Here is a 27,479-nt window from a genome sequence, read left to right as displayed (position 1 = left end):
GATGTAGAAGTGTGTAGGTTTATGGCATGAGTCCTCAGGGTTTACTGGGGTGAAACGGCCAGGAGTGATTCTGTAGGTGTCAACAGGGACCTCTGAGTGAACTTTATGCTATAGTACAGTTTGTGCAACAACACTTTTTAAAGGTGCAAAGGTAAACCTGAATAGTGCAACTTTCTAGTTTACATAAAGAGCAAAAATATTGATTGTTTTCAAACAAGTCTACGAATACTCCGATTGGTTGCTCAATCTGAAAGCCTCACCTAAAACTCACTTCACTGGCTGAGCTTGTTGCTATGTGGGGCTCCCTAGGATTCTAAAAACGTTTTGATAACACTAGTACAGCCTCGAAATATGTATTCTTTTAAAGGGAAATCTACTGATGAATGTGCATTAAGTGGGAATGACATTTAAAAAAACACACACTTTAGCTTTCAAGGGGCTAAATGAGCAAAAAATAACATGGGAATCCACAAACAGCTTCTAACAACAAATTCACTGCTAATTCCTTCGAGATTTTCCAATGTTGTGGAATAAATATGTGAAAAAACTCTTTTATAAAAACTCATAAGAAAATCTTGAGGGAACCAGTCTTTCGGGTTTTGACATCATGACTGCAGAACTCAGGATTAGTCTCCTTAATTACAATACAGTATTTAAAACGGCATTGTGAAAAGGTGTTATTTCAATTTTCTTTTTTTTTTAACTGTTTTTGTGGTTTCCTTGAATGAGAGGTATGACTGTAAGCAGCACAGTTGCAATGTTCTGGTAAACGTCCAGCTGGGACAGTTGTTGGAAATGCGCACACACACACACGCACACACACACACACACACACACACACAAATCCTCAAGGGAAGGTCTGTATTGGTACATGACCTCGAACAAGCCCTTTCCGCAACTGCTCTTTCTTTCCCTTTCACACACACACACTTTTAAAACTCAGTTTTGCTGCCCGGCAACAACAATAAAAAAAGGCTGTCCCCATGCATCCGTCCCAATCATGCCTGTGTGGTCACCTCAAAACCAGCTGACATACGCTATCCACTGCAAAAGAAGAGAGAGGAGAGAGAGAGTAGAGACCGAGAGAGCGAGAGGAGGAGGGATGAGAGAGAGTAGAGAGACGAGGAGGAGATGCTTTTTTGGAGGCCAGGGTGGAGAGATGACGAGCGGAGAGAGGAGACTCAACTCAATTTTCCCCCTCAGAGAACAAGCCCTCGAGAGCTAAAACCTATTAGCCTCTTCCTTGCAAGTCTCTCTGGACCCCATCACAAGGATTGATGTACAGTCGAGGGAAACATGGTGCCATCCCCTAATAGACAAAGGCAGGATCGCACACTGCTCTTATGCTGATTTAAATGCACTTGCAACTTAATATGGACTGAACGACAAGGAACTATAATAGGAATAAAATAAGACTATTCTTATTAAGACTGTCGCTGGTTCGAGTGGTTTCCTCCGGGGTGCTTCGGTTTCCCCCACAAGTCCAAAGACATGCGGGTACAGGTGAATTGGGTAAGCTAAATTGTCCGTAGTGTATGTGTGTGAATGAGTGTGTATGGATGTTTCCCAGTGATGGGTTGCAGCTGGAAGGGCATTCGCTGCATAAAACATATGCTTGATAAGTTGGCCGGTTCATTCCGCTGTGGCGGACCCCAGATTAATAAAGGGACTAGAGAGAAAATGAATGAATGAATGAATGAATAAATAATTTAGACTATATGCAAATGTTGAACTGGTGTGAAGAGTTGAAAAAGGATGTGGAAGTGTTATCAAATTCAAATGGTCAATTCCTACTACAAATAAATTCTGATGGCCCGTTATCAGTTTGGACATCATGATTTGAAGTAAATTAATACTAATATTCAGCGGGAACGCAAAATTTATTTAAAAGTGACAGTATAATGGACATTTGTATTGTTACAAAAAATCTTCTTTCAAACTCTGTTCAAGAAACTGTGGAAAAAAGACCTTCTGAAGGATTTGTGTGAAGAATAATGCGACGCTGAAAACAGTCGAGGCCAAATTGGATGTTTAAAAATTCAGCTTTTGCATTCAAATGAATTTAATAACATTGAATATATTAAAATATTCCTCAATCATTTGCTCAGAACTGAAACTTTTTCCAACTGGAAATTTTATTATTTTGCAATAGGATAATATCATGAGAGTTTTATACTACTGCCATCAGTCAGACATCGATCCATGTTAGATACTGTTCATAGGTCTAGGTGGCTTAAAGATCCAAATTTATTATGCAAAACATGCATGCAGTGGGGTTAAAAGGGTTAAAAGAGGACCAAAATATCTAAAACCCCCAATATTGTACAACACATCACAAAAAACTCTTCAAGAAATTGTTGCCTTTCAGATAAACAAACATAATTACGCACGTTTTCCACCAGTAGTTATATGAAAGTCATTAATACAGAAGTGCAGTGAAGGCTTTCCTCTTTTTTCCATGCCATTATGTGTTTCATTAATCAGGTTTATTACATCATATTACTGGAAAATTCAAATTTTTATTGGTGCTAAATATACTTAAAACTGACAGTACTTGCATTAATAATTAACAAACATCCAATCTAAAAAAATAAATAAATAAAAGTGCACCATTCTTATCCATAGCATTAACAACAAAAACTAATTAGGAATATGTTGACATTCCCTTTTTATATACACATATACACAATCCTTGATGTAAATGCCATTTTCCGTCAAGGTTTTTGTGTGTTTGATAGGACGTGGGAGTGTGAGTGTGTGCGCGTGTGTGAAGCTCATTTCCTTTGTAATTCACTGCATGTTTTATTAGCCTGTCAGCTGCACTGTCCTCTCTTTTGCACCATCACTCCTTCTTTCACTCCTTCCTTCTTTCAATTAGTACCTCTGTCTTATTTTCTACATCTCTCTCCTTCTCCATTTTTGCCTCTCCCTCTTTCTCTCTGTCGCCCACACAGTTCTTTACCACATAAACACATTTTGTGATAACTCACCTCGTTCCCCCAGCAACACTTCTACAGAAGCCCACGAGGGAAAGGAAAAAAGAGAACAAGGAGAGCACTTCTGTGACATTGTGACCTGCTTCAACAAACTAACTGTGGCCAAATACTCCATTGTGTACTGACTGTGCAACTACACACTAAAGGTTTTAAAAGGGATTTCTCAAAATGTTGCAGAAAAGGGATCAGATGGAGCACCAAAACACACTTGTAGCCAATCTGCAGGAAGAGGGGCCCTATCATACACCCGGCGCAATAAGGCGCAAGATGTGTTTGGCACAACATGTTGCTATTTTTAGACCAGCGCAACTCTAAATTCCATGTTTTGCACCAGGTTGTTTAAATAGCAAATCAATTTGCACCACTTTGTGGACTCATGGGTGTGCTGGTCTAAAAAGGTGGTGTGTTAAGGGCATGTTGGCGCGTTGATATTTTGCAGGAACTGAAATAGACCTCGCCATGGACCGTGCCAATTAAAATGCTGGTCTAAAGTCCAGTGCAGAGCATGTTAGTTATGTGCCTGTGCAGGTCCAAACACTTACACATTGCTTAATACACACAGCATGTACAGCAATACACAAATATCTTTACATATGAAAAAAATTAAAAGAATAACATTTTACAAAATATATTATATTCTACATAAATATAAAAACCACTGCCTCCATCATCTCAAGGGGCTTTTTGTGTGTATTCATGACAATTTGCATAATGTTATTATTATTAGCCAGTATTATTATTATATGCATATTTATATTTGTTTTAATAAAACACGTTTAGATTTGTTGTAGATTGAGACATGTGCATCAGCACATGGGGCATAAGAATACCATACTTTGTTATTTTTGTTCATTTATTCGTTTGCTAGAAATCAGAACTGAATTTAGAAATAGTTTTAAAATAAATCTTTGTACTTAATAACGAATTAAATATGTACACTAATGAATGTCTTCAGTGGTGTGCGAACAACACCGTTTCAACATCAACAAAAGTAAAGGAGTAAAAAGTAAAAGTAAAATAAAGAAAAAGTAAAGAGACCGAATGGAGGAGGCTAATCCTTTATCTTCGCGCTGCAGATGGTCTGTTTAACCGTTTTCTCACCAGTAAAACATTCAGTTTTTCCACTAACAAAGTCCACCATGTAAATACCAAATGCACAGTATATGTACAGTATTTGCATAAACATAACTTTTTATACAAAAAATTTTTTACACCTTGTTTTTATATTCCTTTGTCAGCAGTCTTTCAGATATGCACAAGAAGTTTGGCCAGAGGAAAAATTGGTCATGCCCAACTAAGCCTAGTTTCAAGGGTTTTTTCCTTCACTTTCCTCAATTGGTAGAGTTTGTTCCTAATTAGCCTTGCCAAAGACTGATCGGGCTCCTCCCGAAATTTGTTTAGAAAACATTACTTCCATACTGTATATACAGGGTGGGCCATTTATATAGATGCACCTTAATAAAATGGTCCTGTTTGTGGCACATAGTATATGTGAGGGGGCAAACTATATGTATATACATATACATACATACATACATACATACATACATACATACATACATACACACACACACACACACACCCTAAAAACTCTAGAAATGCAATACACAAGAGGACATGTTGTACACGCTGATCTTCAGTCTCTCACATCCTAGTTGTCTTTGGTGTAAAATTAAACATGACTAAGGTCTATTGAGACGATGAAGCTGAAGCTGAGGGCTATCACATTAGCGGAGGTCACAGCAGAAGGCTTGTACAGACCTGTCAATGCGATTTCTCCGCAGCACCCGCTTCCTTTATCACACAGACACTCCACTTGAGCTGGCGGAATCTGTCATAACTGTTCAGGTGGGCTGTCAGTTTCACGCCGCATAGTTTAGTCATGAACAGAAAACACTTCCTGATGTTGCATTTCTGTCGATTTCTTCAAGTCATTCAGTATTCAGATGGGAGATCCGGCTGTCAGTTAAACTGTAATCGACCTGATAGTGTGCTCAGAGGCTAAAGCCATGAAAGTGCATATTAAATTTTTGGCTGCTTGGATATCTGTTCAGCTGGAGGCTCTAAATGAGTGTTAACACCACCGGATGATGTTTAGGTTTTAATAATTGTGTTTTGATGTGCTTAAGTTGTGTGTTTATTTGACCTGACTTGGACATCAGGTTTAGTAAAGACCACTAGCCGTATGTGAACTTACTCAAAACTTGGTTAAAAGTTCAAGAAACCCTTGAGTACTTTGAGATTTTAACAAATTTGTCTGTGCTGAGCATCAATTAAGGCAACGTTAGCACCTGTTAGCTATAATTTTGCATAAAACTGGATAATTTTGAGCTTTTGGCAGCTAATTCCATCTTCCGGGTTTAAAATAATTACTGGGGCGGGATCAAAATCAGTGACGTAGCACCGATCTACCTGTCCAGTGAGATGATGTGTCAGTTTCTCATCATTATTCATAGCTAAGTTTTCTTATCCTATGAGAAGACCCTGTTTTTCTTATTCATGACTGCACACTCTTGCTGACAGACCTGCCAAGCAGTGAGATTGCGGCTGCGCACGGCACGCAGTATTTAGTGCTTCTTGAATGGTCATATGTGTTTGTTTCCATTATCCACAAGGTTTGCTGCATAGTTTTTCCCGCAATTCGCTTGTTTATGCTGTGACATATCGGTGACGTATGGAATACTGTTTCTGGGTCCAAGACGCTACTCGTACGAAAATATTTGTTTATGACCACTTTTTAGTCATATCAGATATAAAATAGTGTAAACATCATTTTCTGGGCTTGCTGCATCAAAAATACAAAAATTTTAACTGTTTATAAAAAAATTTATCACTTTCTGGCCATCTGATATTAGGCATGCACATGTATATTGCGAAGTTTGAAAGTAATACATCGCTTTGTAAACGCTTATTATTATTATTATTATTATTATTATTATTATTATTATTATTATTATCGTCATTTGTTGAGTCTCCCCATACAATCTGATACACTGTAGTGCTTGGACCCGGAATCCGCTTTGCATTATGTCACAAACAACAAGCAGATGCTGTCAGGGCGTATACATCTAAGCGGTTAGGGTGTAGCAAGCATTTTGTCGGGAGAGCTGTATAAGAATTGGAGAATGGCAGACTTCTATCAGTTGAGTTCATTACCATTCAGACGCATCGCCTAGAACCATGCTGCTGTGTTTGTCTAGGTTTAAAATCCTCCAGATTACAAGCAGTGTTAATAGTTGGAATAGATAGGACAAGAGACCTGTTGCATTGCTATCCACTGTGTCTGCATTCAGACCCGGGAATTCAGGAGAAGAGAAGTCCTCATTTATAGTGTTTATATAAACATGATTATTTCATCATGATATACCAAATTTTGGTTATGTGTACATATATAAGAAATTACTAATAGCTTATCATATATGTAGCAGGGCATTAAATTACTTACTACAGTTACTCTGTAAACCATAAAAACATGGGTCTCATGTTTTGTGTCTGATTTTGTGAGCCAACTGACAGTTGTTCACCCCCCCTCTTTTTCCCCTGCTCTGTCGGCCACGCCCACTCCTCCCTCAGCTTGCAGTGATCCACAGCCATCATGGAGCATTTTTCGAAAAAAATTCTGAGGTAGACATGAACTGAAAGAGGGGGGTTTCATGACTCTTGAAGGCATTTCAACAAAACTATTATCAATTAATTAAACTGAAAAAAAAAGATTCATTGGATTTACAAATTTTTAAGGTAAGTGGTTGCAAACAATTTATATGGGCTGAATTTAAACAAATAAATTAAATTTAGTATTTATTGCTCAACTTAATTTGTTTGTTTAAATTCAGCCCATATAAATGATTTAAACCACCTACTTAAATTTAGTAAATCCAAGTAAACATTTTCTTTTTCAGTGTATACTGTAATATGCAGTAAACCATAAATTTGAAAACATGGGCTTTATTTTACAATGCAAAAAAGCAGAAAAAACAAAACAGCCCCCAGGTAATTAGGCAAAAACGTACAATGATAGAATCAGGTTTTAATATTGAATAATAATTTAGTATTGAATAATTAGCAGCTATTCTCTAGTGCCATTCTTTAATATGCAAACATTTTAGTGCATTATCAAAAACAAAACATTGTGTTATGCTTAGAAAATTGATTGATCAATGAGGTAGCAATACAGATTAAAGAAATCTAATTTTCCTTGCCTAACATCACTTTTGGCCACTATTGCATGGTCAGTTTTTTTGCCACAGGCCCCAAGACAATGTTCCCAGCTGTTCCTCCCTCTGCATTCTGCTGAATGTTTGGTAATCTATTTGCACCACACGATAAATTTCAGGAGCTGAATGCACAGAAATGCACAAGCTCACATTTGGTCCCAACCAAAGCAATACTCGTTGACCCTATTCTAGCTTGTGAAATTATTTCCATCACTCTACAATACAAGTACATTTGTTCACAGAAATAAGATACTGTCCCTGGAAGCTCTTATTGACAAATTAATAATACATGAAATTAATACATTTAAAAAAATGCATAAAAGAGCTGTGTAAAAGAGACACTAAATCCCAAAGTTATGTTAAGTATGTGATGTAGGGCTTCACACAGTTGGTTAAAAGAAAAACACCTGAGATTTTCATGGAATATGAGCACAGCATATCTCACACCACTTGCATATTAATCGATTTAATTTTTTACATCAGTAATACTACTAATAGCATCTAGTAGTGGCAGTGTTGTTTTAACTAAAACTTTTCACTAATTAAAATAAAGCCGAACTAATTGTTTTACTGACTTAGGATGTGACAATCAGATGTTTCATTACATTATTATTGGTCCCAAAAACATGTTTTACTTATACTTACTTGAGTATTTTTGATCAAATGTTATCATTGTAAACATAGTTTCAGCCTAATTACAAGTAAATTTTAAAAAGTCTAAACAGATTTGTTCACAGTATTGGTTTACGGTTGGAAGGGCATTCGCTGCATAAAACATATGCTGGAATAGTTGGTGATCGTTCCACTGTGGCAATCCCGGATAAATAGGAGACTAAGCTGAAGGAAAATGAATGAAATAATACACAGATTTGGTAAGCATGTCTGTTTAAAAAGACACACATTTGTTTTATTTGACCTCTTCGAACTCTCAAAAAAAAAGTTGGGCTTTTTAAAGCTAACTTTAGGTAAAATATGGACATATAATTTTGATATAGAAATTGTCAACATATTCAATCCAAATAACTTAACTCAAAAAATTAGTTGTGATAACTAATTGGCGTAATCCTTTTTTACAGTGTAGAAATAGAGTGATCGACCTGCTAGAGCTCCCCAGTAGCACAAGTGAAAAACATGCTGACCTACTGGAGCATCAACAGAGGTTGTTTCCCTGTGCTTGAGTTGACCTTAGTGCTCCAGGTTTGCCCACAGCAAGAATTTTGCTAGACTAATACTATCGGGTTTAAATGCAATTTAAGTCATTGCTCATTTTTTTCTTTCAAGCTATTTTTAAAATGTTTGCTGCGTGAGTAAAAAAATCTGCTAGACAGTCAAAATTGCCTTTGAGACAGAGAGGCAGAGAGGAGAGAGAGAGAGCATTAGTCATATTTAAGTGGTCAGCAAGTGCTTTACAATAAAATTAAAACTAGAAGTATCTGTAAAATAATAGAAACCACACTACATACAAAATAAGTGTAAAAAATTCATCAATAAATATTTTCCAAAGCATTTATTTTAGTGGCCGAGAGAGATTAACGTGCAATTACAAAACATGCCAGTAAATTGAGAAAAATCTTCCATTTGACAGCACACATGGTGCAAATCCTCACAACGCAAACACTTAAAAACCGAGCTGCAATTTCTCACAATGCAAACAATTTACAAAAGGTGCTGCATTTTCTCAAAACACTTTTAAAAAGCATGGAACACGGCAAAATGTTTCAAGGGGACCCTAACGGACCCGATTATTAAGTTATGGTTATTTAGGCTAACTAGTCTGTCTAGGATTACTCCCTTATCTTCGTTTTTAAAGAATCCCCCATCCACCCCATCTCCCCCTTTTCCTCCTTTACCAGGGGGAGCTCAAGAGAACTACCTGATATCATACCCTACATGCTTATCGACCAGGCGGGAGCCCTGGCTCAATTATCTCCGAGCGCAGGGTTTTCTCCCGGACAGCATGCCAAACCAGCTAATATTATCAAGCATATCGAAATGTGAACTCTTGAATAAAATACAAAGACAAGGGAATCAGGATGTTAAAATAAACAAACAAAACCTCACCTTTTACAAGATCACCTACAACTTCACTGAGCAATAATCAGGGCACAGCGACTTCTGTCATGCTTTTTAATCCCCTTGAAACATTTCCGCTGTGTTCCATTCTTTTTGTAAGTGTTGTGAGAAATGCAGCATGTTTTCGTAAATCGTTTGTGTTGTTAGAAAATGCAGGACATTTTTTAATGGGTATGCGTTGTGAGGATTTGCAGCACCTCTACTGTCAAACAGATGAAGATCTTTTCTTAATTTGATGGCGCTTTTTGCAATTGCATCAGTTTCTTAAAGGGCACATAGTTTACCTCTTTTTTATGATTTAATAATAATATTATGGTTCTTCCGAGTGTGCCAGTTTGGGTTCAGTTTAAAACACAATTCAGATTGTTTTATTATAATAGTGTTAAAAAGTGTCATGTTTGGGGGCGTGTCCACAGTTAGCTGATTAAGGGGTGTGTTGCTTCATTCAGTCGTACATGTACGACTCTGACACAGACCAAGCAGAGAGTACAAAATCATTTGTGTCTTTGTACAGTTTTACAGCCAACTGTGTGCTAGTTTTAAGTGCCGAGCTTGTACACAGAAACTAATAACCACGCACACTGAATTAACTTTGACTGAGGCACCGGATGCGCCGCTCGAAGCCGCGACACGGCACACCAGACACTCTCTGTGACGCGGCAGAAACATGAAGTGTCCCGAATGGTTGCGCCACGCATTTTTGAATTCTAAACATAGATTTCTGCAGCGGTCCGCGGCGTCCAGCCGTCGACTTGTGTACCCTGATAGAAACCTATGTTTAGAATGCTAAAACGCATGCTAGTAAGATCACAGGGAGCTTCTGGGATCGCGAGAAATGCAACGGCTGAAGTATAAGGTAGACTCAATGAGAAGTACACATGTTTGCAAACCTACCTAAAGATACAACCAATAATTCCGATTAGAGCGATAATGTGGAGAATATTGATCTTGTGTTGAGCCCAATGAGCCTTGCATCTAAAAATAGAGCTAGGGTGATGACGCGCCTGTCGATCAATATGGTGGGCGGGGGGACCGCTCTGCTACATAAGTTGCGGTCGGTTTGAAAACCGCTCCAATTGGTCCACCGTTTTTATGTGTTAAATTGAGGAAAAAAGCACTGGGTGTGTTTATATCACCCCAATATGACGGTCTATACACCATACATGCACATATGGCTGTCCAAAACAGCTTGAAAAGTAGATTTTTTACCATAGGTGCCCTTTAAATTGCAGCACGTTAAGCTCTCTCGGCCACCGTAATTTATAATATCCAGACTTTTTAAAATAAGATTAACTAGGAAAAACGTAAAGTTACAACAAGTGGGACATTACAGATTTTGTTTGCATTGTTGCAGTTTTTGGAAAATTGTAATTTTTTATATTTTTACAGCTTAAAGTTTAGCTAAATGAATTAAACATTATTATAAGTAATTCTGTAAAATAATGTTCTATGATTTAAAAAACGCAGTACATTTTGTTTGTATATGTGTCAATCATGGTTTTTAGAAAAATCTGAACTGATATAAAATGTTCTCAGCAGGTAACACTTACCAATATATAAATAGAATTCCAAATTGACCAAAAAAATTGCAATCGTGCATTTCTATCTAAAACGATGACATCATGTGTCCAGTTACAATGTACTGAAGACACACACACACCGAGATCTAGGGCTAGTGGTTGAAAGCAGAGGCTGATGCCCTGGAGGCCTGAGTGATGCATTGCTGCTGACTGCGGACTGCACGAGCTGCTCGGGGTGAGAAAGAAGCTCTCAACAACCCCGCAGCAAACCTTTGCCGTCGGTTACTTCCATGCTCAGCCCAGAACAAGCTCACGTTCACGCCTCTGCCAGCTCAAGATATCAGCTTGAGCAGGGATATGAAATGCGTTTCATTATTAATTATTGCAACCTTGCATTAGTGTTGTGGTAACAAACAAACGCTAGTATGATTCATAGCACAATGCATAAATGATGTCACTTTTATGAGAATGTATTACTGCGATTTAACGTCGAAGGAAACACAATTAAATCCACAACCATAACGACGGAGCGAGAACAAAAGCATTCGAGGAGTAATTATAGTGGAACGTGACATAGCGGCGGCCTTGTTCTTCAGCACTGTTGTCTATGTCTTTAGCTGAGTGTAGGATGCGCAAACAGACATACATATCTCAAGCACATGCACACAGAATGGGTTCTGTATTACACAAGCAACTTTTTCGGCAATCCAGTTCATCTACAGGTGTTGCCATGACAACCAATCATTTTATCCTTCAGATCCTCGGCTCGTGCCCATGGTGAGGAATGGGCATAACAACAGCACCAAGAGACAATCCAAAAATAAATGAAAAAAAAATCCCCAATCACTCTCATACAGCGTCGAAATACACAACACATTCCCAAATATCCAAATCTGACCTTTTTCCCTGCACCCACTAACACTCCTACATACCAAACACACACGCACATACACAGCTGGGTTATTACTCATAACTTCTGACTAACACTGACGCCCATGTTCACGTTCACTATATGGGCGAATGCAAACGGCATGCATATCATACCCATTAACATACTCACACTGGGCATATTGGTCACTACGCAACGGCTAACAGGGAGTCTTGCAGCCAAGTAATAATTCTGGATTTCCAAATGCTTTGATCGCTCTGTTCTGATAATGTTCTCACACTTCCCTCTCAGTTTGCTCACTGTGCTGTCGACTGCTAAACCTGCTCCAGATGCAAGAGCTCTTTCATACAGGGAGGCAATAAGTCATCAGAAGCGATGGCATGTCCCACATGCATCAGGCTGCCCTAGATAGAGCGGGCCTCTGTCACTTGAGGGAGCGTGCGCTACTACAGGAGTCAGAGAGTGCAGTGTGGAGGAGGAAGAGGAGGAGGAGGAGAAATGGAGATTGGATGAAAAAGCGTGAGCACAGACCTGTCTTTGTTGGACGAGTCTCCTTCTGGCCTGTGGATCCAGTGGAAGAAGAGTGAGAGGCAGACGGACAGAGACAGACAGACATGGAGACACAGAGAAAGTGGAAGTGTCAGTAATGTTGTTTGGACACATACAGTAAGGAATAAACAGGAAAATGCAAACTGATTTTGTGCAGAGAAATGATTTTGAATGATCACAGATGAAATCTTTATCATTCAAGCCAAGTGTCTTAAAAAAAAATCCAGATTTGTTCAGATTTTTATAAAAGTTATATTATATCAATAGTGAGGTCTCACACTGGGATCCTGGAGGGTCGCAGCTCTGCACAGTTTTGCTCCAACCTTATCAAACAGCTGATCCAAATAATCAAGCTGTTCAAAAGAGTCTTGAACGCCTTCATTTGTTAGATCACGGCGTGTTTAATCAGGGTTAGAGCCAAATCCAGTTTGAAACCTATGCATATAGAATCATAATGTAAAATACAATTTCCCTAATGAACGTTCATGGATATGTAATATAATTTGCTCAAGTCTATGCTACTTTATCTTCAGTTGGAATCTACTGGTAGGAAAAAAAAACAGGCCTAACCAGTCAAGTTTCCATAATCACAGCCAATCAAACATACTGTATACAGTGCTCAGCATAATTGAGTACAGCCCATTTTGAAAATGAATAGTTTTATCCATTTCTCAGTGAATATAGGCCAATGTATTTTGGTGCATTTAAACAAAACAGATTTATTAAAAAGACATATGTAGCACTTGAAAGATAGTACAATTAAATTCAAGCAAAATATGACAAAAAAACCTAAATTTCAAAATTTTTCGCTTCTCTTAATTTTTCCTCTTTTTTAAATTTGTATTTAATATTGTTCTATAATATACATTTGGGTGAACTAGTTTTTGGACCATTATCGTAAGTTATTTTGTTAGATAAGCTCCAGATTTGGCAGATCAGTACTGACTAATCTAATGTACTGTATATGCACAAATATAATATTGTAAAGCTTAATATTAAAATATGAATTTAAACGATAGATTTGTGAGGGGTGTACTTATACTGTATATGCTGAGCACTGAATTTGAAAAAAAATTTAGAAAAAGAGTGTGTGTACTGTGAACTACAATGAATTTAAAAAACAACAGAAAAACAACTGAGAAACATTAAAAAATGAACAAATAATGTGAACTGATGACTTCAACAAAAGCATATACCATCAATTAACCAGCCTGTAACTCACAGTAGGCATCTTTCACAGTTAATAAAGTTATAAAATCATTTCCCTGTTGAGGAAAAAACAACATTTGTTTGTAGAACACAGAAGTTGCACTATTGATCCTATCTTGTAAAATAATTTATATCCTAAAACTTTAATTCCAACAAATACATTTTCTGAGAGGCATGCACCTGTACCACATGACCCAGTGAATCACCTGATGACTACATATTCAGTCATTAATTGTGTTGCAACAGTATTGCAAAAATACATGTTTTTGCTCTTGTGCACAGCTCATGGTAGAATGATAGTTACCAGACCCTAGTTTTTCATGATTGATTTTTGCAATAAAAATGACTGATTTTGTGGGTGGTAATTGCCAGAAATTTGCGGACAATTTTGCGATTAAAACTATGTTAGGTGTGCAATCTGACACAAATCATAAAAATAAAGCTTTTTTATTTTGGTCTCTTGTCAACACAAGATCTAAAACGATAGTGATTAAGCCAAAGGAAGGCTGTACAGTATAACTCTTATTTTTATCCATGATCTTACTTTCTCTCTCACAGATTTCACTCCCCGGAGCATCTGACATCATGTACCTCACACATAGGACATGTGTTAGGGCTTCCCCCTACTGTAATACACCTAAAACACAGATTGCCATTAAACTCGTCAATGGCAGGGAAGCATTTTCTCTCGTCAACGGGCAGTGAAAGAGAGCTAAACGAAATCATTTATCAATTTTACACACATCATAATACCAGCCACACCTGTAAAGGCACAAATAATGTCATTCAATTTGTCCACATCCAGCGACCATCATCCTTGAACCAATCTCCATCATTGTAAGCTGCTTGCTTTTCTGTCTGTACCATTGCTCCGTTTTTTGGATGTTTGCTCCCAGATTTTCTTTGCGGTCTGAAGCACGTCAAACGCACAAAATGACCAATTCGCACACACAGGATGTCTAATCCCACTTTTGGATTGACTTCACATGTAAATCACTCAAGTTTCATCCACGTCTGCTAACTGCACTAGCTGCAAAACAATTCTTGACTTCCATGTAATCCAACGATTGTGAGGGCGCATGCGAGTTGTCATTTTTCGAAAGATAATCAAACACATCACATGTGCTGCGTATGCAACGCCTATAAAGCATGTAAAACAATAAATGCAAACTGAAATAAATAATATTTGATTATATGGTTTGGAATTGGAAGTTTTATGAGATTATTTAGATTTTTTGCGATTATTTTGTGTTAAAATTGAAGAATATTGTCTGGATCGAAAAATGTTGTGACTTTGTTGATTTTGCATTGGATTCAGTGGGGTCTGAGTTACAGCATAGATTGAACTCAGCAGGATTTGAATCAGTGTTACCTACAACTAAAACGACTTAATAATACAGAATTATCCTAAATTATTACACAAACCAAATTTTTAATGGTGACGGTCAACTTAAAATAAATAAGTTTGTGCAAGTGCATAGACAAATCTCATTCTATAGAATCCTTATAAAATTATGATTTAACTTATAATGGGAAAAAAAGTACACCAAAAAGTATCAGGTTTGACCGACATGCAAGCTCCATTGTAGACATTCAATTACATCATAATTGTATAAACTCCATCAGTCAGTCCTCCAACACCCAGTGTATTACTCACAGACTCACGTCTACGACAGTAATTGCCACCTTCAATGGACAAAATGTAATTAACACCGGCCATGCTAATTATTCCGAGAGACACAATCCCACCTCAACAGCTCACCCACAGCAGTGGTTACACTTGTCATTAGCCAAAGCGTTACACTAGAGAGAGAGAAAGATTATGATCACCCAAGTTGGGTCATTTGGATTCACAGACATCTGTCTGATGGGAGAAGGGGGAGAAAAAAAGGAACCAAATACCCTGATCAAACCAAAAATTTGCCTACATAAACATGATGCTGTAAACGACCTTTGTGGGTGAGAAGAGAAGAAGGCGACCCTAAAGAAAGCGGCAAATGACATGTTGGTGTGCCATCTGCTCAACACCGAGGGAGGGCTGGTGAGGGGGTGAATGAGAGATTGATAAATTTGGCATCAAATCAAGAAAAAAGAAAAGATGGATAGAAGCTAAACAGGATTTCTAAGCAGTCAAAATGGCTAACTGACATAAGTCTGAAAACTCACATTGATACTATATTTGTAATGTTTCATGTAAAGTTAATGCTTCGCTAAAGCTACAGTAGCAGCACTACAGCCACTCAGGTGTAACGTAAACACATTGTCACATCTACCAGATGCTGTTTACTTGACTGTTAGCATGTTCATGCTTTTATCATGTGAATCACCTGACGACACAGATGACAACAAGACACCCAATGGCCATCAGATTGGAGTGTCACAGCCTATAGAGTCACCCATTTTTCATAGTACATGCAAACTCATTTTTAAAAGCAGTAGGATTTATTATTTTGTATTAATTACAAATTTTTGTATTTACTACAAAGCTTAATGTGCTTTGTTGCCAAAACCAAAATACAGAGAGCCTCTTGCGTCTATCGCAAAAACATTAAAACATTCAGAGCATCACACCAATGTCTGCAGAAGTTGTTTTTGGAGGGAAACAAGCAAACCACTATCGCTGTGTTTGAACTGGGTCAGTCCTGCTAGTCACCAAATAGGTGTGACACACAGACATACACACACAAATTAATGTTACGAAAGCTAAAGTTTGTTGTACAGTTGGTTGTTCACTTCTGTTATTTGGTACGATTGCGTTCATATCAGAAGTGAACTGTACCAGAGTTTGCATGAACTGTATCCCAGATCACCTCTTTCGTGGGTGCACATCCAAGTTTAGAAAACATCGTTCACACTAGCTAAACAAATTGAACTCTGTCGTCAGACGAACCCGAGTGCTGACCAAAAGTGCTAGTGTAAAAGCACCTTCAAAGTGACACTGAATATCATGAATGAACTAAATAAGCTGGGGACATCATAAGTATGAACAAACTGTGCAAATGAGGATCTGCTGACCAACAAAGACTGAACCAAACGGAATTTTGTTCATTCAGTTGGACAATTCAGAATGAACATCCTACTTTAATTTAACAAAGTGTGGATTTACTAACAGTGATACAAAATTAAATAGAATAACACTGCCATAATCTTTCATGTTTTTATAAAAGTCAGACATACTTAAAAGCTTATGCTTCATCTTTTATGGGGGTAAAATTATGGCAGTTTTATAACAGTCTTGCTTGTCTTTATAACTTTTGCATGGCTATTTTACATGATGAATAATTTTTTAGCATCAATGATTTGTTTACACATACAAAATAGACAGAAAGACAGTTATTGACTATTATTAACTATTACCTACTAATGTAATATTTAAACTGATAAATCTCTTTATTAAAAGGCCAATTGTAAAACTAAAGATTCTTTTAGGAGCTAAAACCATTAAATAAACTGTAAAAATACTGGCAGTTTATTATTCATGAGTGCTTTCCATTTAATTCTGCTTTCCCCTTGCATTATGGGACCTTGATCTAAATTTCATCAACATCTTATGCTGAAACTCGACCCTTACAGCTTAACAAATTCATTCATTTATTTTCTTTTCGGCTTAGTCCCTTTATTAATCTGGGGTCGCCACAGCGGAATGAACCGCCTCCTTATCCAGCATATGTTTTACGCAGCGGATGCCCTTCCAGCTGCAACCCATCACTGGGAAACATCCATACACACTCATTCACACACATACACTATGGACAATTTAGCCTATCCAATTAACCTATACCACATGTCTTTGGACTTGTTGGGGGAACCCGGAACACCCGGAGGAAACCCACGCAAACACGGGGAGAACATGCAAACTCTACACAGAAATGCCAGCTGACCCAGCAGAGGCTCGAAATATACATTTTGAGAAACAATATGTATTAACATGGAAAAAGAAAAAAACTTACGGTCACAGTTTACAGTATTAACAAACCATTAACTAACACTACTAGCTTAGTAAACTACTATTTAGCGGTTTATTAATAGTTAGTAAGGTAGAAGTTGGGTTCGGATTTTGGGTCGGATTAGAGATGCATAATAAGATCATACTTTATAACTTTTTATAAACAGGTAATATTCTTAACAACAGGCAGGCAATAAGCCAGTAGTTAATACCTGAATTGCGACTAAACTAAAGTGTTACCAAACCCACTTACTCAAAATAATGATTACTGCTGCTTCTTGAAACTACCTGTTGAATCATTTCTTTGGCTAATTTATTTGTTTTTTGCTCAGTCATTCATTAAGTTAACTTAAAAGTTTTGTTTTTATTAAACTACCTGGTTAGGGGATTTGTAGTTCCCATCATGCTTTGCGTGGGATTGAATTAAGAGAAGGAAATGTTGAAAGTAAAAAAGAATCTTGTGTTTAAAGTTAATAGCAAGACTTGTTAGAGTTTAATCTTCACTTTAGTTTGAAGATTTTCATGTAATGCTTTGAGTTGAGATTACCACTTTGCAGAAGCACCCATGCTTTGGGTGTCAGCAGCTTAATTAGCAAAAATGCATTTTGTTGCTTTGCTCAGTGAGCAATAACTGTCCTAAAATTAGTTCTGAGATCAGTCTTAAATTGTATGTATTATGCTTAAAATGTCTCTTTTAGTTCATTTAGGATAAGAGACTTCGAAATGTACGACACATAATAGACATATATGATATTATCAGACCTTCGAGTTAAAAATGTAGTTAAACCTTCATTTGATAAAATCACGTTGGACCAACTCAATTTCATTTAACGGTGTATATAGTTTTTTTTTAGTTGGTGCTAAACAAATTTATTGGATGGAAATCCTGCCCTGAATTAAATTGAGTTCATCCGATGAGTTATTTTTTGAGTGTACTAAACATTTTAAGTTCATTATTGGTTTTCGCCCTATAAATGTACATGTCCAACTCAGACACCCTAAAGTTTCCAAAAACTGTTTTGCCATTATTGCCCTTATTAGTACAAGACAGAAATTGAAGTTGGAGAGAAGGAAGGGTTGTGATTTGGTAAGATCTGACTAGGGCTGGGCGATAAAATTGGTATCAATATTTATTGACCGAACACCATTGTTAATACGGATAAAAAAAAAAAAAAGATTTGGTAAGTAGTTTCAATATGAAGCTCTATAGTTTTATTAAAATGTGGGTGTTGAGTAGGGATGTGCCGGTATCACATTTTCATGCTGCGATTAATTGATTGAGCTTTTATCACGGTATACGGTATTATCACAATATTTTACTAGAGAAACAGGTAAAAAAACACAAAAAAACTTCAGTTTCGTCAACTTAGTAACTTTAATAACTTTTTAATTAACTAAAAGTACTTCAAACATTTAAATACAAATAAATATAAATAAAACAATGCACAATATAAAAGTAAACTTGAGCAATTATATCAAAGTGAATGTGCAAAGGGAAACCGTCTTCGATCAGCAATCGTGGAATGAACTGCCAACTATTCCAGCATGTTTTATGCAGCAGATGCCTTTCCAGCCACAACCCAATATTGGAAATCACCCATACACACTCATTCACACACACTCATACACTACAGTCAATTTAGCTTATTCAATACACTATTCACTCAGCCTATATTCAATAATAAACATAACAAAAACTGCCTGCTAATGCATGGGTAAATCTTCAAAGGGAACAGTGTTACATTTTAACCTCTTTCACCTCATCCTGCTTGCTGTTTCACTATCTAAACAATGAAAACATAATACAAGTCAAATTTGTTTCATTTTGATATTTGATTTACACAGTCTCTTTTGCAGAATATCAGTTTTGATAACCAATAATGGCCATTATAACAGTATAACGTACATTAATTTAAACGATAAAGGTAAGCAATCAGTCAATGTGCAGATTCAGTGTATGTGGTTACATAAATTAATATATTAGCTTATCTTTGCACTCAGCCAAAACAGTTAACTGAGAACAAGTGATTCAAAAGACATAAGAATTGTTAGATAGAGACAACAAGATGAATTCAATATCACGTTTAACAACTATAGTGAGAGGAGTTCATCCAGCAGATGAACTGTCTGACATGCACTATACTCAGTCTCACCTGGGGTTTATGCTTACCCGCTGAACTAGTGGCTGCAGCTCTGGGCAGAGAGAGTGTGGTCACGTGATTTGCGTTTTTAGCCGTGTACTAGAATGAACAGAGAACTTTTCAGAATCGCTAAATGAAACGCCGGTGAATTTCCCGCGATTTCTCTGCGCCTCCCTTGCGTTTCTTCTCTCTGACTCTCGACTATTTTGACAAATACACACAGACGACGCACGCTCACACGGAGTCCAAAATAGGAGTTTGTGATTGGGCCAGCCCAATGTCAATACCGAAAAGAGCCAATGGGCTGCACAGTGTCACATGGGCCGGCCCGGTCTGTCTGTCCGGGAAAAAAAGCATCTACTTTCAGAGAGATCACAGCAGCGTCAATCAATAAGGCAGAAAAAAACGATAGGCTGCTAAGCCTTTTATGGGCCGATCAAATCATAAGACGATGATCAGCCCGGCCCAAAAAGTACGTCGGCCCACCGGGAAAGTGCCCGGTCTGCCAGATGGCAAGTCCGCCCCTGCGTGTGAGGATTATAGCGCGATGGCAGCGGCGCCGCGCACACAGGGCTTCTACATGTGGGGATTGTTTACATCAGAGTGCGCATCAGTTCTGCGCAGCATAAACGCAGTGTTTCTTCAAGCGGTTGATGGAAAATAAGCTAAGGCGCGTTCTAAGAATATAAATTCGGATCTAATATTTTCACAGTATTTTGAAGTGCCCGCGATAACAATATCGTGCATATTCATTACCGTGATTTATCGCATTACCGAATACCGGCACAAGCCTAGTGTTGAGCGAATGCCAATAAGCTTAGGGTGTCAGTTTGTCATTTCCAATTGAGGCAGACGACTTACAAAACGTGCATACGCGAGCGATGTGCACGTGTTGTACAAGCAGCGCACACTTGACGCGCATTTTCCAGGCACACCTAAACTTTTCTGAATGCCCCGAGTGCACCGCGATTCATGCAAGTAGAACTAACCAATTTACTTCACACTTTGTATGGAATATACACATTTCAGTAATAACGGGAGACTAATTACCTCAGACAGCGCATCCAAACACTGCAGCATTTTTTACTTTTCTCCATAAACTTATCATCCTCTGAGAAAACGATTGATGGTCACTTAGTTATGAGAGAGGAGGGGGGGGGCGCAAAGCGTATTGTAAATGTTCAAGAAAACCACGCGCAAGGGCTTGTCACAGGTCAGAATAACAACACATGCTAAAATGAGTGCCGTATAGCAGCAGTGAGAAGATTGTAAATAAAAAAAAGGATGTAAGGATGTCCCCAGAGTGGCTTTTTGGTTTCTTTTCTTGTGCATCCCAGCCACCAGCTCCCCATCTGAACGAGTTTTTAGCATAGGGGGTAATATAGTCATTCAACTTCACAATTTGTAATGTTGCAGTATGTATTTGGATAATGATGTCTGGTTCCTTTACTTAAAAACTCAGATTTAATTATCATAATTTGGTTTGTTTACAGAGTTTGAGGTTTACCGTTTTATTATTATTGACACCTTACAGATGTTGATCTACCTTAGTGGCACACACAATCTAACATTTTATTTATCAAGTCTTAAGAATCTCTTTAACACCTATGTTTATTTTATTATAAAGAGATGAGATATTTTGTTTAAACATTTTTGCAATATCGCCCAGCCCTAGATCTGACTTAACTCTGGATGCCCAAAGCTATATGGTTTTATGCTGGTGCAATGGCATTATATGTCGGCATAATGCCCCATAGGCCATCACTGCCTACCAGTTTCAAATATTACGTCAACAGTTCACTATTGAAACAACAAAGGGACTCTGTAACGTAGCACAGAGTTTGCATAAATGTATTTATTTACCAACCACAACTGAAATGTAGTTACAGGGTTTGGCAAATGAACAAATCATTTTGCAAAAAGATTCAAATGAACAGAAAAAAAAAAAAAACAGTATAAAATCAAAACCATCCCCCCATCCCTTAACAAATACTACAGTTAAACCATGAATACCATAAAAGAAGCAAAGTATGCTACCCTCCCTTAAGACAAAAAAAAAAAAAGAACAAAGTCTCAGATGCGAAAGAAAGCACTCAATTTATCGCCGCAAACTGAGTGGATTCAAGTTTCTCTTCACTGGAAATCAGGAGAAGACAAAAAAAATCATAAGTGTGCATACTGGAGAAACAAAGAGAAAGTGAGCAACACAAAAGGGCGCAGTTTATTCTGCAGCCTCTTTCTCTCTCTCTGACTTTATGCTTTGCTCTCCCACACAAGTTGATCCACAATCTGACTCTGTGCTGAATTTTAATCACAACCTCTCCTACACAGTGGCCTGATCATACATACAAAATGAATCCCCACTCCACACCAGCCACCTGCCTTAAAAAATAAAAATAAAATAAAATATAGGAGATGCTGTGCAGTGCTCCATACTAGACCAATCCACTGAACGTTAATCTCCACATGCTCAAATACACATCTGTATGCATGGTGTGATGTGATGAGGCCAGCTCAAGTGCACACTACAGACAGCAGCGATCAGAGGTGCAACGGAGAGGTCGATTCCTCAGCAATGCAGGGAGGGAGACAAACAACTTAACTGTCAGTAGCACAAGGAGTGGCACACTACAATTCTGTACCACCTCTTCTTTCTCTAGACCTTAATGGAGCATACTGATGTTATTGGCATCCTTAAAGCTACTGACAAAGTTTTTAAAACGCAATCATTACATCAATAGCATCAGTTTAAAAGCCTATATAAGCCAAAAATGTACTGTACGTTACCCAAAGCATGGCTGTGCACTTTTCACGAATGAATTTAGTTTTCATTTACTTTTGGGTTTAATTTAAAATTACATAACTGCTATTCAAATAGAAAATAAACAGAAAAACAGGATGTAGAAAAACAGACCAGTCAAACAACCAATAGAATTATATTTTGAACAAATGAATAAACAAAATAAGGAAAAAAAGCAAACATCTTTACATAGATTGTTTGTTCTTTTGATCATTTAAACATTGAAACATCTTCAAAACTTCCTCAAATGGTTTATTGGGATCAACTTGTTCTTAAGCCCCTAAAACATTAACAGAATGCTGGGCCAACTATTTGGTTTTACTGATGCATTCCACGGGGTTGACACTAGTCTGACCCCTTCTGTGGCTTTTAGGCCAATTGAGCTTGTTGAATTGGCATACGTCTGCAGCAGCAGCATCGGTGAAAGAGATAATCTGACTGGCTCTTGAATTTAGAGAACAAATCAGTGCATGAGAATGAAAGCGGGCAAAGAATTCAGCGCAACAGAAAGAAGACTGCTCTAATTTTATCATACCAGACCAGTTCAAAATGCAAATATATTCCAAACAACATGAGTCAACTGTAATGAAGAAAGTGATCAACACTATTCATATTCAAAATGTCAAACGGTTCTTATTTGAATTTCCCATTATGAATTACAAATTTACACTACATAGACAGTTATTGACTGGAATTTCTCTTACGCAAGAACAGAATGTTACTGCTAGTTGGTCATTGGCTGTAGTCTTTGTGGTGCATTTAAGAGCAACTTTTTTGCTCCACCAACAATACTTCATTGTCAGTTTGGTATATCTTAGCTTAATTTACAGCAAAATAAAGTTACATTTCATAGAACTACCTAACTCTCCACAAATCTTCACCGTCATAGTCTGATCTGTTATAATATCAGAAAAGTTATTCAATTTGTGACAGATTTAGTATGCTAATTCTCTCCCAGAGTCCCATGACATTAGCCTGTCACTCTGCCAATGGCCCAGCAGCACGAGTCTGTCCAGATAAGAGTCTGTCGGCTTATGTAATGTTCAGGCTCGATGGCACAGCCAGCTGCCTGTCCGATGGCCTGGAAACAGTTCTATTGTGACAGACTGTTGCACTCAATTTCAGTTTTGTAAGACAGACAGAGTGTGAACAGGAGAGATACCCTTTGAAAAGGTGCTTTTTATTTTTTGGTTCCCGACTCCTGAGAAAACTTAGTTCGGCATCAACATTAAATGTAATCTAAATCAGTGGTCCCCAACCACCAGGCCGCACAAACAAATCGTTAATTATTTCGGTTTTATTTATTATACGAGTCTGAAAGATGTTTTATTTTGAAAAATCTTTTATTTTTAAAAATGACCGTATTCTCTTACATCTCGGTCACTTGAGAGCCTAAATTTAACCCACAAGCTTGCATTATGAGTAAGAAACCGGTGTTTTTTGGAAAGTTTCTTTGCGAAGGGGAAAAAGGCCCACTGAAGGACTCGTGAACTGCCAAGGAATGGATCCACAACCCACTTGTCAACAAATCAGGTGAATCCACCATGTCTGTGCAAGAAATGAAAAAAAATCAACTGCTGGAGATTGCAAATGACAGCGGCATTGCAACATTGTAAGCGGTGTGACGTGCTCGCACCTTCCAGATGCACCCAGTTGAATGAATGCTGCGAACTCACTGTGAGTCACGTAACAAGAACTGACCGATCAGCTTCATACTTTGTATAGAATATATGCATCTATGTAAACCCCTCCACCTTGCCCCCGGTCTGTGGTAAAATGATCAAGCGTTGACCGGTTCGTGGTGATAAAAAGGTTGGGGACCACTGATCTAAATGATGATTTGAGATCTAAAACACAGCACAAATCGTGCAAACCTTTTAAACTACGAGTGTGTAGTTCCACTATCCATCAAGTTTCATTGAATATTCTAGTACAGACAGCCATTTCCTCATGCTTGCTTTGAAGTTCAGTCATGTTTGGCTAACACTTTCACACCATTTCAAAATGCCATGAATTTTGCAATGATTTTTTTCCTCTGTGGGACAAAAAAGGATATTCTGAGGAAAGTGTCTACAAATGAGCAATTGACCCACCTGTGGAAGTTGGCTTCTAACTAGCCTGAAGATGTCTGAAATACAGTTGTGTCCCATAGAAGATTTGGGATGGCACAAGGTTAAGTAAATTACAATTTCTATTTAATTTATCACTTTTGCACATCAACATACAACTGTTATGGCATGCAAATACTCTTAAACAGCAAATTCTCAGTGACAGTTTTCCAACTAGCCACCTTTAAGACTGTGGATGCTGAACTTTACAGTAGTTCCTCAGCTATGCATTAAAAGGCCTGTACTTACTGTCTTGGCAGAGTGCTTCCCAAACTGGTGGTGGCAACGTCTCGTTCTCGCTCCCTGTTTCGTTCTCCCTCTCTGTCCGTGGAAATGGGTCCAGCTGACAGGCTTTGGCCGAGCCTAGTGTGCGTATTGGCAATGATGCGGCGGTCCCGTGGTGGCACAGGTGGAGGTGGGGGTGGGGGCGCCGGTGCCGGTATAGGTATTGGGATGGGCCCACTGTTGTGGATCTGATTGGTGTAGGCGTTGGTGGAAGTTGCAGCGTGAGATGTGGGTGGTGGGGCAGGGTGAATGGGAGGTGGAGGTGGAGGTGGGCAGGGCTGTCGGTCCAGCCTCAGGTCTTTGTTTTCCTGGCTAAGCCGGTCCAGCTGCACTTCCAACTCCTCAATGCGCCGACGCTGAGTTTCCAGTAGCTTCTGTTGGCTCTCGATGATGTTGTTGAGCTCCAGCAGGTACTCCACTGCCCTGTTAGGGCTTTCCGGGCTGCCCTGCCCAGCATCCATGCTGACGGATACCTGTGCAACAGTCACTGTCTGCTGGGGCAAGCTTTTAGGAGCACTTCGTAGGAGGAAGCTCTCCCCCCCACGTGGAGTGGGTGGGGGGGAGAGAGGCGGAATGTGGTGGGGTTAGAGATTGGTAACCAGGGTAAAATGGCTTGCGGTTTTAATCTGAGATTCCTTTAAAGTTAGAGTCAACTTTGAAAGTCACAACACCAAAACTGGACGAGGAAATCCCATTTCGGAAAGTTGCATTCACATATAAAATATAACAAGGAAAGAAATTGTTTGTTTTTCTATGATGGGTGTAAGCATGTGTTTGTATATGCATGCATTGCTATTCTTCTGTCAAGCATGCCATTTTTCCACTGCCACCAAAGAATCATGGAATTGGAGTCAAAGCTGGTTTGCGGAAACGAATTTCATCAGTCATTCAGCCACATATTACTCTCATAAGGTAATAAAAAAAGAACATTCATCAGAGTCACAGAACATTCCCCTGTACCTCAAGTCCAAGGTTAGGATGCGCCGCAAAAAGCAAAGTCAGCAGATATCCATTAAACAGGAAGGAAAGCCTATTTCCTTTTCGTCCATTTCTCTGATGCACATCCCCTTCCGTCTCTCTTTGAAATGTGGACTTGAAGCACTGCAGCTGTTTTCTGGCTGTCTATTCATGACTCATATTCCAGACTGAAGTGTTTGGGAGACGTTTTCATTAGGAGTCATTCTATTCCAGAAGCGATGGAGATGGAAAGGTAGAGAGAAAAAGAGATAGAGAGAGACCAAAGTTCTTCTGATAAATCCACTGCAATACTAAATTGGCTTCTGGGAGGTGTGCGCATGCCTCTCACAACAACCCTGTTCCCCCTTCTCTCTTCGTTGCACGCTCATTACAACATCAAGACCTCTCCATTCAAGCCATTATTATTGCCTATCATTATGCATCTTAAGACATCACCTGGATTTCCTACTCATGATGCATTTCAGCTGATTGAGAAGTCCGTTTAACAGAATGTGTGATTATTTCATAACACACACTGTTTCCTTGAACTTTCCATTATTTCTTATCTCCTCAGTTTAAAAATTACAGCTAGCATTAATTTTTCATGCACGCATTTGTCGTGTGGGCTACTCACGAGTCGTTCCACACTTACTGGCCAGACAGTCCTTGAAGACAATCGCGCGCCTCCAACGCATACAGCTGCGCGACAATAAGGCGATTTGAAGAATGCGTCCCAAAAAGCGATGACAATAAAGTCATTTAGATCTCCAGACTTGATGTTCCGACGCAAAACCACGAGTTTTAACCAAGCAAATGGTTATCGATTTTTGTCGCATTTAATCGCACCATCAGCTAAAACAAAAACGGCATTAAATACAATCCTTTTAGCAGGATGTCCACTGTCTGTTGCGTGTAATGTCGCTTTGTGTAATCAGCGCAAAAGGCGATCCGGTCCTGAAACAGCTGAGACGCGCAATACAGCGTACGCGTGCTCGTCCACACAGTGTCAAGCCAGTGCGGGTGAGATCATTAAATAACACCCATGCTGATGGAGCACAGCTGTCACTACCATTTTTAAGACAATTTATGGAGACTGCGTTGCATGGTAACTAATAAACTCCCCAAAACGGATATGCCTCCGAATTTGAGACAGATGTCAAGCCTTATTGACGCCAGCTACTGAGGATGTTCGCTCATGAATGAACTGCTCACATGTTGAACAAGCGTGCATTTCCTCCTGATGCTCCCTGGACAGCCCTGCACCTGCCGCCCCTCGCCGCCATTCGGTTTCACCGCAGTGTCCACAAGTGTCTCGATCGCTAGTTTCGCAGCATGCCGATGATAATGATGATGCTCAGCGCACCTCGCCGTGGTAAAGGGTGATGCAGGGGTTAAATTCATTTGAGTGAGTCAGAGAGAATATATTTTTCTTTTCAATCGAGGCTCTGACGTTGGTCCGAATATGTAGCGCTAGAGGAACATGCTGGGGAAACTGTGTCCCCATGGTCGGCCATTTTGGAACGCGGTTACATTTGATTTAACGAGAGAGCGGCTCTTTGTGCCGAGCCAAAATGAGTGCAGTTTCTTGCGCGCGCGCAGTTTCTTACGCTCTCTCTCTCTCTCTCTCTCTCCTCCACACACACCTCAAGACTCAAATCGAAGGCTGTGCAGTGCATTCAATCTGCAGAAGAAAGGCAAGCTAGCATTCATTTGAACAATGTTACTCATTCACTGCAGACCACAATTAATATTTTATACAGCAACAGGTAGCCCACTACAGACTATTCACTGT

At 38.7% G+C, this 27,479-nt stretch overlaps 1 protein-coding gene across 1 annotated transcript in view; it reads right to left on the bottom strand.

Annotated features, from left to right (window-relative positions):
- LOC130233579 (IQ motif and SEC7 domain-containing protein 2) overlaps positions 1 to 27,220 on the bottom strand; it is a 120,684-nt gene extending 93,464 nt beyond the window's left edge. The window contains exon 1 of the mRNA XM_056463691.1: positions 24,695 to 27,220. Within this exon, the coding sequence (XP_056319666.1) occupies positions 24,695 to 25,191 (497 nt within the window). The 5' untranslated portion in view covers positions 25,192 to 27,220. The remainder of the gene's footprint in view (positions 1 to 24,694) is intronic.
- Between the last annotated feature and the right edge of the window lie 259 nt (positions 27,221 to 27,479).

This window comes from Danio aesculapii, chromosome 8 (genome assembly GCF_903798145.1).
Source record: "Danio aesculapii chromosome 8, fDanAes4.1, whole genome shotgun sequence".
Taxonomy (NCBI): domain Eukaryota; kingdom Metazoa; phylum Chordata; class Actinopteri; order Cypriniformes; family Danionidae; genus Danio; species Danio aesculapii.
The sequence above is the reverse complement of the archived record's forward strand: the minus strand, read 5'-3'. Positions and strand labels throughout refer to the sequence as shown.